A 12,987-nucleotide genomic window follows, 5' to 3' on the forward strand; every position below is an offset into this window, starting at 1 on the left:
AATATAATATTTTTTTATCGTACTTTTTGACTGTGCGTAAAGCAATGGTAGGATTTTTGTGGTTGTCCTTTGTTGAAATGTCCATATGAACTTTATAATTGTGTGGTTTAGCCTGTTTAGTCATGGATCAATGATAGCATGCTCTTTCTCATTAATTCTCAAAATTTGACCTGTGACAAGTACATTGAGTATTAGTTCATTTTTGTATAAGATTTTCAATAATACAGAAAATTAGGAGTTTAATTTTCTTTTCTCTTTAAAAGTTGGTGTCATCTATAATTTGATAGAATGGTATATTTCTTATTTTATTTTAAAAATAATAATAATTTGAAGGTTGAACATAATATCCATTCTGAATACTTAATCCTACATCTCACTTTTAAAAATATTTTTTTTTAGTTTTAAATTTTTTTTAAAGAAATTATCATCTATCATTTGGACATGTGTATTGCAAGCTAATCAATTATTATAGTAAGAGAGATTTTTTTTTTAATCAATATATCAAATTATATATTAATTAGTGTTTAAAAAAATAAAAAAAAATATCAATTGTGCCAAGCAAGTCCTTTTTTTTATCTTATTTATGGCTGTTGATATAATTCTATTCCATTTATGTGATTTATTTATCAACATTTTGTGGCTTTGAGTTATGTAAGCATCTGATTCCACAAAATTGGGCCAGTTCCTGAAACAAAAGATACTCGGGGTATATCTGCAAATTGCAGTGAATTTGAACAAATATTTGTATTTCGTTATCTAAAGTTTAAAAAATTTTAATTTAACATCTAAACAATCAATATGAATTTCCGTGAAATCCTCTAAACAGTGTTAACAAGTTGCAGATGGTAGATTTAAACTTTTCAAATTTATTTATTTATTTATTTTTTTGAGAGATAGATAGCCCGTTACCTACTTGCTCTAGGAACGGTCGGTTTTTCAAATTTCAAATGATGAATTATTTACGTGTGAAAATTAGTTTCGAGGCTCTTGTTCCAGAATCTAATCGTATAGTACGATTAAAATATGCATTACTCATAAGTTCTTTGTGAATCGTAACCGTTAACCAACTATCTCAAAAGCACGTGCTGATAGGAATGACATATCCATCATACTTAAGGGCTCAGTCATAGCGCTCGTGGGACCTTCACTCAACTTATATTAGGCTCACGTAATTCAACTTATTAGTTTTCTGAGCTTATTGATTTTGACCTATTTCAATCCATCTGAATGTTGGGTTTATTATTGGGCCTTTTGTTGTTAGGTCTTTTGTGGACTACACCTTCACTCAACTTATTAGGCTCATCCAACTCAACTTATTAATCTTCTAGGCCTATTGTTACAGGGCAGGATATTGGACATATTTTAGCCCAATAGCCAACAATCCCTCCCAACACCTGCATCGTTAATGCAGCATGTGGGAATCGAACCCGCGCCATCGATTCTAATACCACCTGTGGATCGTAAGCATTAACCAACTATCTCGAAAGCACGTGCTGATAAAAAGGTCGCACCCATCGCATTTAAAGGCTCAATCACAGCGCTCGCGGGCTTCGGCCTGACTCAATCCACCTAGACGTAGAGTCGATTGTCGGGTTTCTTACCGTTAGGTCTTTTGTGGATAACACATCGATTCAACTTATTAGACTCATCCAACTCAACTTATTAATCTCTCGGGCCTATTGTCACGGGACAAGATGTTGGACCTATTTTTGTCCAATAATAAATAGCCAACACTCTTCTGAGGGATCAACACTAAGTTAGCTTCGGGATCTGCTTTGGTGCCATTAGATATAATTTAAAGTATTCATAAGCAAAAGAAATCGAGACAATACAAAATTCGATGATTTTTTAAACAAGAAGATACAAAAGTAATGTAGTTTCATTTCAAATTAAGATTATGAACACAAGATTTGGTTTGAGTTCAATTTGTAATGCAACACTTACCAGATGCATCACTTGAAGAGAAGTTTACAACTAAAGGTCACCAAGGATTAGAGGAAACTGAACAATCTTAAGATATCATCAGCCCGCGTGCACGTGAACGCCAATCGCGACGACGAGGATGGTGAGGATCGCGAAGAAGATGATGGCGTGGACGAGGATCGAGATGCCGCTCGTGTACATGTTCCCGAACTCGATGATTCTCGTCCTCGACGGCAGCTGAAACAAGAGCCCTGGCGAGAGGAGGATGAAGAGGACCACCGCGACGATCACGGGACCCCAATCCGTCGACATGTCGAAACAACTTCTCCTCTTTCTCCTTCTCCTCCTTCTTTAACTTTGCGATCGAGAAAGCGATTTAAAGTTGATTTATTCTTGTTCTTCTTCTTTAGTTAAGCAAGTTTATACTAAAGGGTGGTAGAGTGAAGCACAAGTGTGTGTGTGTGTGTGTGTGTTTGAGAGAGAGAGAGAGAGAGAGAGAGAGAGAGAGAGAGAGAGGGGGTAACTTCTTTTTCTCCCCCATTCCCTTTTTAGAGTTAGTGGAAATAATACATGCATGCTTTACACTAATGCATGCACTTTGTGACTTTCTCACAAAGCACTTTTAAAGTACTTCTTTAGCTGAGCAAGTGGTAGGATTAGATCAAGATATGGAGGGAGTTTTACTAATAATTTAAAAATCAGATTGAATCGGGAATTTTTACCAATGAGTTAAAAATCATGCCAATCCAATCGGTTTGATCGTGACCCCGTTATCCTTTGAGCCGGATAAGTCAAAATTCTGGTTTTGATTCGACCGGTTCGATCGTTACTCGGTTATCTTTTACTCCATTCTACATGTCAATTATCCTCCAACATTGACAAGCGCATTAGATGCCACCCTATGTGTCACCATCTAAAATAAATCCAAAAAATTTAATAAATTGGTAAATTAGGCTATAAAATTTTACTAAAATGATTTGACATATCACATTGCATCAAATAGCCTCCTATCTTAAAAATTGCATTAGTTACCATCTTATTCTTTGTTATCATCTCAAATATATCCAAAAAATTTAAAAAATTGACAAATTAGGATATAAAATTTCGTTAAAATGAGTTAGCATATAACATTATTCTGCATATATATATATATAGACCTAGGCTGGAATACTATCGATAGCACCAATAGCTTGGTGCTGAAAATATATGATTAGGATGGTGTGGACGTCTTAGGGTTGAGTGAGTTATTGGTTTAATAATATAATCTAACGAGTGAAAATAGTCATAGGGCTAAATCTAACGGCGGAAAACTTGATAGCACCAAACGCTTTGTGCTATCATTAGTATTCCAGCCGGACTATATATATAATTTGTAACTTAAATATATATAAAAAATTTAGATAAATGAGATCTTTTATTTTGTTAATACTATTAAAATTAATAGCTTATTGAGTAATTTATGCAATTTATATGACTTTATTGCATTACTGATAGGTAACATTATTTGCAAATTTATTTTCATAAAATTTTATAATTGAATTCAGCAATTATTCCAATTAGGTGGATTTATTTGAGATAAATGACAAAGTGTATGGAAGTAATTGATGCAATTTTTTCTGCTGGGGGTATTTAAGACACGTGCTAAAGTGCAATGAAGCATTTTATAATTTTAAAATTAATTCGGATAAAATGTATAGAAATTTGAAAATAGGCACCTAAATTTTTAATTTGATAATAGATTTTTTAAATTTTATAAAATAGTGTAGTGTAATAGTCCTCTCTTCTTGAGTGAACTTACTATTTACACTGTTACTTTGCTCGGATATCATGTATATAATTCTATAAAACTTAAAAATATAAAGAAATATATTTTTCTCTTTTAATTTTCATAATTAGGTTTGACGATCAAAAAAAAGTTGAATCGAACTTTTTTATTATTTATTCTCCTTCTCTTACATATTAGAATACAAAATATATATATATATTTTAATGTTTTGAAGTTTTATAAAACTATATGCAATATATAAGACTAAAACTATTATATAATCAATAACTTTAATTAACTAGAAAATTTATTAAACTATTCAATAAAATTTTATAATATTTTATATTATAATTAAAAGTTCAAATGTACGATTTTGTATACTCGAATAAGAAAAATATTGATACGTGCATTTGTACAGTTTTGTATACTCAAATAAGAAAAATATTTTATTTACAAAATATTTTTAATATGTTAGAGATAAATTATGCTCTTCTTTCTCGTGATGTACATTTCTTCATCAATTAAATACCGTTGCTGTGTTAGGGATGCAAATCGATTCGAGTTGGCGAAGCTCCCGCTCCGATCTGTCCTGATCCGCCAAGTACGTGAAATTGGAGGTAGAAGATTTTTTTCTTTTTTTTATTCATTCCGATTAGCCAAAAATTTACTTTCATTCCGATCTGCCCCGACTCGAATAATAGATAGAAAACGCATCTAAAATATTATCAGTTTATAAAATATTATAAAATTTATTTAAAGTTGAACATTACTCCTCAAATTAATGGCATAAAATATGTACACTGTAGTTTTATTTAAAAAAAAAATAAAAAATAATTAAAATTTAATGGACGGTACGGATTCGCCCTGATGGACCCGACACCATTTCCGGGAACGCATATCACGCAAAGAATCGCCCAAAACTCAAAAAAATTCAAAATTCACGCGGGACCCGCCCTTTCCTCCCTTTCACGATAAGAACCCACCGTTAAAAAGTATGCTTGCTAAGCGTACTTCAAAAAGATCATCCTAAAGTTTTTAAGTGCGGCAAAAAAAAAAAAAAAAAAAAAAAAAAAATAAAATAAAATATATATATATATATATATATATATATATATATAGAGTCCGGCTAGGATATTGTCGATAGCATCAAGGACTTGATGCTATTGAGTTTTCCACCGTTAAATTTAATTTTTTGATTATTTATACCCATTAGATTATACTATTCAACCAACCACCCACTCAACCTTGGAGAGCCCACATCATACTAACCGCACATTTCTCAATCCAACGGTTAAAAAATTAATAGCATTAATAGCTCGGTGGTATATATATATATATATAGAATTATATTATTATACTATCGATAGTAGCAAGTGTTTGGCGTTATTGAATTTTTAGTCGTTGGTTGAGGATGTGTTGTTAGAATGATAGTGATCTCCGTTTAGAATAATAATGATCCTCTAAAGTTAAGTGGATGGTTGGTTGAATAGTATAATCTAACGGATATAAATGATCAAAGTATAGATCTAACTGGAGAAAACTCGATAATACTGAAAATTTAGTACTATCAATAGTATAGTAGCCGGACTCTCTCTCTCTATATATATATATATATGAATTCTTCTAAGATAGACCCCTCAACTTTTTTTATTTTGTTTTTAATATAGAACTTCCCACTTTCTAATTTTGAAAATAAAAAAAGATCGCCAAAAAAATTAAAAAAATTATGAAATTTATTAGGAGGTTGTGCCAAATTTAATAAATTTAATCGTAGTTGAAAGGAAAACACGATTGTTTTGCGAAAATAATAAGAAATTTATTAATAATAATAAGCAGCTAAATGGTCTATAATTTACAACTAGCACTTTGGGGGACATTTTAGAGTGCGCAGAGCACGACCCCTGCTTTCGCCGCTAAATGCGCCACGTGTCCGCGACCTCTCCCCACGTTGCGTTTGCGTGCGCCGTGTCCCGTGCTAGCACCGCCCTTCCTCTCTCGAACCCTCTGATTGATACTTTTTCGTGAACCCCGTGTATGCGTACATTCCATACACCGCACATTACTCTTTTTTTTTTCTCAATATTATAGTTAATATTTACGAAAACTTGGTGAGAAAATATAAATAATATTGATATAAAAGACCTTTAAATGTTATAGAAAATATCTGGTATATTATATTTTGATTTTAAGACATCTTATTTTGGAAATTTTTTTTTGTGAGCGGTGTATAGAGTGTACTTGGTACACGCGGTGCAGCCAATAGTTTCTTTCTAGGAACCAACTCCAACTTTGTGTGGAAATATACAGAGAACCCCTCAAGAATAGATTATTTCTAGGTTAGTCCTCTCAACTTTATTATTTGAATAATAATAATAATAATAATAATATATTTAACTTTTTAGTTTGTAAATTTAAATGATCTCACTTAACTAATCTAATTCGTTTCTTTGAATTTAAAATCTGTTAACATTAAAAAAAAAGTTTAAAATAATCAAAACCATCAATTCTGACAGAATTACTCATAAATTTTTTAATAAATCCCCCAACTTAATTAACTACAATTTTTGTTTTTTTTTTTTTCAAGAACGTTCGTAAATATATTTCAAACAAGCCTTTTTATGATTTGAACTTGAAACATAACATAATTTGAATAATAATATAATAATAATAGTTCAAAATAATAAAATTTTGATATGTCCCTCAAAATTTTCAAAAAAAAATTATTTATTTTTGATATGTCCGTCATATTTAATACGCCCATTTTATAATATTTTTAAAACTTCTGCAAAATATTTCTATTTTTTTTGAAGCATGTGCTGATAAAATTGAAAGTTAGAAGAGTATTTTAGTAATTTAAAATTACTTTAAAAATTTTGAATAGTAATAATAGTAAATAAATAAATAAAAAAATTCAAACTAGAATATATATCTTACATCATTTTTTTTTATTTTTATTAAAAATTATTTAGAACTTATAAATCCTAAAATGGAGGTGCAAGATCCATATCCCCTTTTCTAAGGAGTGTACAAATAGAATTTCTCCACTTCAAAATATAAAGGCACCACCAACCGTCCCTAGAGCAAGTGGCAAAAGGTTTGATGGTTGGTACCCGAGATCCAAGTTCGAATCCTAGTTGATTCACATTTTCAGCTAAGTTTATTTCTAAATGAAATAAACGAAACGGGTAGCATTTTATCTATCTCTTAAAAAAAATATATATACATATAGAGATACCTATCGTGAAAAGCAGTATAGCCAAACACCACCCAAGAAAAGAAAAGAAAAAACGTCAAAAACCATCCCTGTAGTTTCATAGTTTCTCATTTTGCCTCCCTGTGGTTTAAAGTGTATCAATTTGCCCCCTTGTGGTTTCGTTTTTATTTTTTCGGTAGCTTTTTCGTTAATATTTTGTTAAATTATATACAAAAAAACTTCAGATATCCATCTAGATTTATCAAATATTCACTTTAGTACCCTTTAATTTTAACTTTATTACTGATTTACGAAAAAAAAATAATGAAATTGATAAGAAAAAGAGAAAAACAAAACTACAGGGGGTCAAATTGATACATTTTAAATCATAGGGGAACAAAGTGAGAAACTACGAAACTACAGGGGGGTTTTTGAGGTTTTTCCAAAAGAAAAATAGTTGAGGGTGCTCCCTGCAATTTAACCTCTATAAACCAACAAATCTCTCCATCTTCTTGCTCTACACGCCAAACACAACCCCAGAAAAGAAAAAAGCAGCACCTGCAACAGCAGCAGCAGCAGGAGGAACAGTAATAATACATACATACATAGACTGCAGGCAAAGAAGAGAGAGAGAGAGGAAGAGGAAGAAAAAGAAAGAGAAAGGAGAGAGAGAGAGAGGGAGATCTAGATGGCGGACTGGGGGCCGGTGGTGATAGCGGTGGTGCTGTTCGTGGTGCTGACGCCGGGGCTGCTGTTCCAGCTGCCGGGGCGGAACCGCATCGTGGAGTTCGGCAGCATGCAGACCAGCGGCGTCTCCATCCTCGTCCACGCCGTCCTCTACTTCGCCCTCATCACCATCTTCCTCATCGCCATCGGCGTCCACATCTACACCGGCTGATCATCACCATCACCATCACCATCACCAGCATGATGCAAAATGAATCAAATTATATTACAAACAAAAAAAATTCCAGCTCGTCGCAATCTCATCATCATCATACATGGAAGATCGAGGATGTTGTTATTGTTGTTTTTTTTTTTTTTTTTTGGAATTTTTTTTTTGTTTTTTTTTTTGTGTTTTGGAGTCTGTGTAAGTGAACGATGGATTACTTACAGAAAAGGAGAGAAACAAAAAAAAGCAAAAATTAGTAGACGTATTTTGAGATTTTCTTTTTCTTTCTTTGGTATTTTGGTTCTGGTGTGAGCGAACGATGGATTGCTTGGTTTTATTTTTTATTTTTAATTTAAAAATATTCTGTTTAATTTGATCTCCTCCTCCCCTTTATTATTCTTTCTTTCGTTTTTTCTCATATAAAAATAGTTGTAGTTATTTTTGAAATTTTGGTAATTTCATAAAATTTGAAAAATTGTACTCTTATATAAAAATAGTTGGAATTATTTTTTGAAATTTTGAAATTTGAAATTTAAAAAGTTGGAAAGTTGGAAATGGTTGAGGGGTAGAATGGTAATTTGGCCGATGCTTTGTAGCTGGGTGCTAGGTTACTTTCACGAAAGAAACAAAATAACCAATAATTAAATGAGAAAGTAAATGAGAGGGACGATGGAATCGAACGTGACATCTTGGAATTATTGTACCAAATCATTCATCCATTAATAAATATCACGTAAGATCGAAATTATTTTTGTCAAAACCATTCATTAAAAATAAGATTGTTATTTATATTATTATTATTATTATTATATTTTTAAATGTTAGTAGATTGTATCACATGTTGCTACTGTACTGCAGTTGTAACGGTATGTAAATACAAATTTCGTGTTTGGTTTGATGTATTTAACTCTAACTGCTGCAGTAGGAACTGCAGGAAGAGGTCCAACTGCAGTAGTTCGAATTACGTCCAAATTGACCGCAGCTCCAACTACAGAAGTTGGAGAGAGTAACTTTAAATAAAAGATATGCTTACCTCCTCAATATTTTTTAAACAAAAATTATTTTCCTTCATTACATTGGAAGTAATCTCACTATCATATATATAAAATAATAAATTTTAAAATTTATTTCTCAACTGCATGCAACCAAACAATTTATTTATACTTGCAGCGCTTTCTACTACATCCAACAAAATATGATTCATGTAGTTGTAATTGCTGTATTTCCAACTGCATGAATCTCTAACTACACTGCATTTATAATTACATCTAATTAAACGGCCCCTTAATAGCGTCAGATGGGACTCAATACCAAATTAAAACTAAGCCTAAAAAAAAAATAATTTGTATTATATATAAAAATATGTATTCTGAAAAAAATGAAAAAATAAAAAAATCTGCCGTGTGTGAAAACGAAATTTTTTTAAAAAAGATCATCTTATTCTTTTCTTGTTTGCTTAGTAACAAAGAATTTTTTTTAAAGAAAACGAACATTTATTCTTTTCTTTTTGCTTACTAACAAAACTTCTAATTAATATTATATATATATATATATATATATATATATATATATATATNTTTTTGCCGTAGCATTTTTGTAGACAAAGTTATTAAGATAGTTACAAATTAAAATGACTTAAATTATTACTAATTTTACTTTTAGTTGCTAAATTAGTTATTTTGTTATTTTTCAAAAAAAAAAAGCAGGACCCAAGTAATATATATATTTTAATTAAAATAAATTATAGTTTAATATTTTGAGAAAAAAATTAAAAAAATTTGGTGACTTGGGTCATAGTAATGCCTTCTTTTTTTTTTTTTACAGTTTTTATAAAATAATATATTTATCACGTCCCGATAATTCTTCCTAGACACCTGTATCAATTAAATAAAAAAAAGAAATTAAAAATAAAAAAGAAAAGTTAATGTAAAAATGCATGGAGAACCCCTCAACTATGTACGTTTTCTCATTGACACTTTTTTAACATTTAATTTTTTTAAATATAAAATAACTTCAATTAAATAAATCAAAAAAAATTATCAAATTGATTGGTTATTTTGTTAAATTAATAAACTACTCTACGGGGAAATAATACTTGGCTAATTAACTGTAAATAGATAAGTTTACTATGAAATTTAAGTTAATAAGGAAATATCGATTTTAGAATCGCCTATAGTTTAGGGGTCTCCGTACATTTTTACTTTTCTTTATTATATAATAAATGTAGTCGGTGATTAATTAATGCACAAAAGATTCGTCTTTATCTTGAATTTGACCGTTACACCTTTGTGTTTTTTTAAAAAAAATTATTTTTTTATGTATTTTTAAAATTTTATTTATATATACCCTTATTTATTTAAATTTTTTTTAATTCAATTTAAGATCAAAATACTATATCTTGATTAATCCAAAAAGACCGTGATAATTAAAAATAATTTAGGATTAGTCTTAATATGCTTACTTATATGTATGATAAAGATCAGTTGAATCATTTCACACGTTTTGATCAAAATGGTACTATCCAAAAAATTAATTTATAAAAAATAACTCATAAAAAAAATTATGTGGCACCAAAAAAAACAAAAGCAAGATTTATGAGTCTAAAATTAATAAGACAGTTTGCATTAAAAAATTCACTATTTTTGAAATTTTACAAAAATTAGTCACTAATATTTGTTTCTGCGTGTTCGGATTATTATTATTTTTTTTAAACTAGCCAAAATATTTTTATTCTTTTTTTTCTTGCTCTCTTTTTCTTTCCGTTTCTTCTCATTCCTCCTTTGTCGCCCCACATTGCCATTACACTCCTCCCTTATCCTGCCCACAAGCGTAGTCGTTTCCGGCGTTCTCCGGCGAGGTCGCCGCGATCGCGATGAGGTGTCGCTCCGAGCGTCGCAAGAGGTGGCGAAGGAGGAGGCCGATGATCATTAATTAAGAATGCTTCTGAAGCAGGTTCACGAGCGTATGTGGATGACGGCGACGAGGTGGTGGTGGCAGTAGTAAAAGAGAAAAATTTAACGGACGACGCCAACATGTTTCGGAAACATTCTCAACATTCTCAACTAGCCAATTTATAAAATCAAAAAGTATAACATACTTATGCAAAAACAAAAACCTAGTGGATTATTATTATTATTATTATTATTATTATTATTTTGCAAAAAAGATCAAATTAGTAAGTCCAATTTGCTGTTTCGATTTTGTCATGCTAAAAATCATTAGAATTTCTTTTTCTTTTTCTTTTTTCTGTGGTAATATTTAAATTAGCTAAGTTTGGCGCGCACACACTTTATAGTTTGAGAACCAAAATTATAATATTACCTTTTTCACAACTACATGCTAAATTGAAATTTTCATGAATCAAATAAGTTTCTTCATGAATTTAATAAGTTGGCCAAATAATTAATTCACCCACCTCCTCAATAAAATATGTTGGCCCACCCATGGCCTAAATCATGGGTGTAGTTTATATCATTATTGATTGAAGCATCACAAATTATGTACATAGAGAGTATTGCCACACAAAAAAAGAAAAAAGAAAAAAAAATATCAATTACACTTATTTTCCTTAATATAAGAAAAAAAAAAAAGCTAGAAAATACACATCCTAGATGAAAGCCCCAATAATTAAGATGAAGTGATAGAATAACCTTTTCATTTAATTTGAATGGGACCCATCAAGTTCTTGTGGTTCCAAATTAGTCAATTTTAAATTTTCTGGTGAATAAAATAAAATTTTCTCTCTGGTTAAATTTTGAGAATAATTGATTATTCGGCAATGCTTCAATACACCATAAGTATTAAAATTAAACTCTTAATTAGTAAAGGGTATAGTTGGATTTTACATAAAGTAACCTATTGAATAGGTTGTCAATTTGAATTAGTTAATATGACAATATTGGAAAAAAATTAGTAGCATATACTAAATTTGTCAGCATCTTTTAATTAGTTTTGTTACTTACCAAATTAGATAATACCCTATTTATTAAGTATCAAACTAAAAAAAATATTGAATTTAAATTTAAGTTTTGAAGTTGGTATTGTAATGTAAAGTTTTAATTTCAAAATTTGTGTTTTATATTTAAAAAGTGAATTTGATATATAATTAAGTTTGTTATGTTGCTTTGCATTTAAATTTATAATTTAGTTGTAATTTGAATTTCAACTATTGTTGTAGGTATTTGAGAAGGTTATAATATTTTTTAGTTAGATTGAACCGGTTTTGTAGGCAAAAATATTTTTCTATGACCAAAATACCCTTTAAATAGGTACCTGGTGAATGGTACCTATGCCTACATAGTAAGTCGCCTCTAGAATCATATTACATCTCAACCATCTATGTAAAAAAATAAATGGTCAAGATTTACATAAGATTTAGATGGTGTATTAAAGTATTACTCTTGATTATTTTAATTTGATATAAGAGCAGTACATTTTGGATCTAAATCTCATCAATTTTTTAGTTTTATTTAGTTTATAGAATAACAAAGTAAAACTTTCCAAAGAGTAAATTATAATACTTTTGCTACTCAAACTTTAATTTATTATAATTTTTGGTTTAAATTTCGTAAATTATTTGGTTCAAGTCCTACAATCTAATTTAGTTTACTAAATATTAGCATATTACTAATGTAAAAAAAATATTTTAATTATCGCCACGTGATTAATCATAATACTCTTATATCACTTTCATATTGGCGATACATTAATACTTAGTCAACTAAATTGTGTAGTGCGGCTTAATTATAATAATTTAAAAACTATAACTCAGAAATTATAATAAATTAAAATATGAAGACCAAAAGTGTCACACAACTCATATTTTGAAAACCAAATATGTAATATAACCTAAATAATACATTATGGAATAATACTAAATTAAAAAGTTGCATCATATATTATACTAAAGTTAAAAGAGTAGTGCTTCTCATAACATGAGAGGAGGAGAAGACCCATGGTCAATATGAAGGAAATTAAAAGAGGAGACCATGCATGTTGGAGACTTGGCATATTTATTTATTGCACAGTTTGGATGGGGTATAAGGGGAGGGATAACCCCTTATTCCCCTCTTTATATTCAAACTTAAATTTTTTATCCAAAAATAGTAGTTTTCGGGTACATGAAATAAACTGGTATAACTATCTCTACCAAAACTTTCATTTTCTATATATAACTATTCACTATTTTTTTTATTCCATATTATCTATCCAAAT

General features: G+C 29.9%; 2 protein-coding genes across 2 annotated transcripts; one reads left to right on the forward strand and one right to left on the reverse strand.

Moving 5' to 3' along the window:
• On the reverse strand, nt 1,785–2,411 carry LOC109726607. Its single transcript, XM_020256315.1, has one exon. The coding sequence runs from the start codon at nt 2,233–2,235 to the stop codon at nt 2,023–2,025; it is 213 nt and encodes a 70-aa protein (XP_020111904.1). The 5' UTR covers nt 2,236–2,411; the 3' UTR covers nt 1,785–2,022.
• Nucleotides 7,458–8,149, forward strand: LOC109726219. The gene has a single exon (XM_020255705.1). It carries the CDS (start codon nt 7,570–7,572, stop codon nt 7,777–7,779), a length of 210 nt encoding a protein of 69 aa, XP_020111294.1. The 5' UTR covers nt 7,458–7,569; the 3' UTR covers nt 7,780–8,149.

This window comes from Ananas comosus, linkage group 21 (assembly GCF_001540865.1).
Source record: "Ananas comosus cultivar F153 linkage group 21, ASM154086v1, whole genome shotgun sequence".
Taxonomy (NCBI): domain Eukaryota; kingdom Viridiplantae; phylum Streptophyta; class Magnoliopsida; order Poales; family Bromeliaceae; genus Ananas; species Ananas comosus.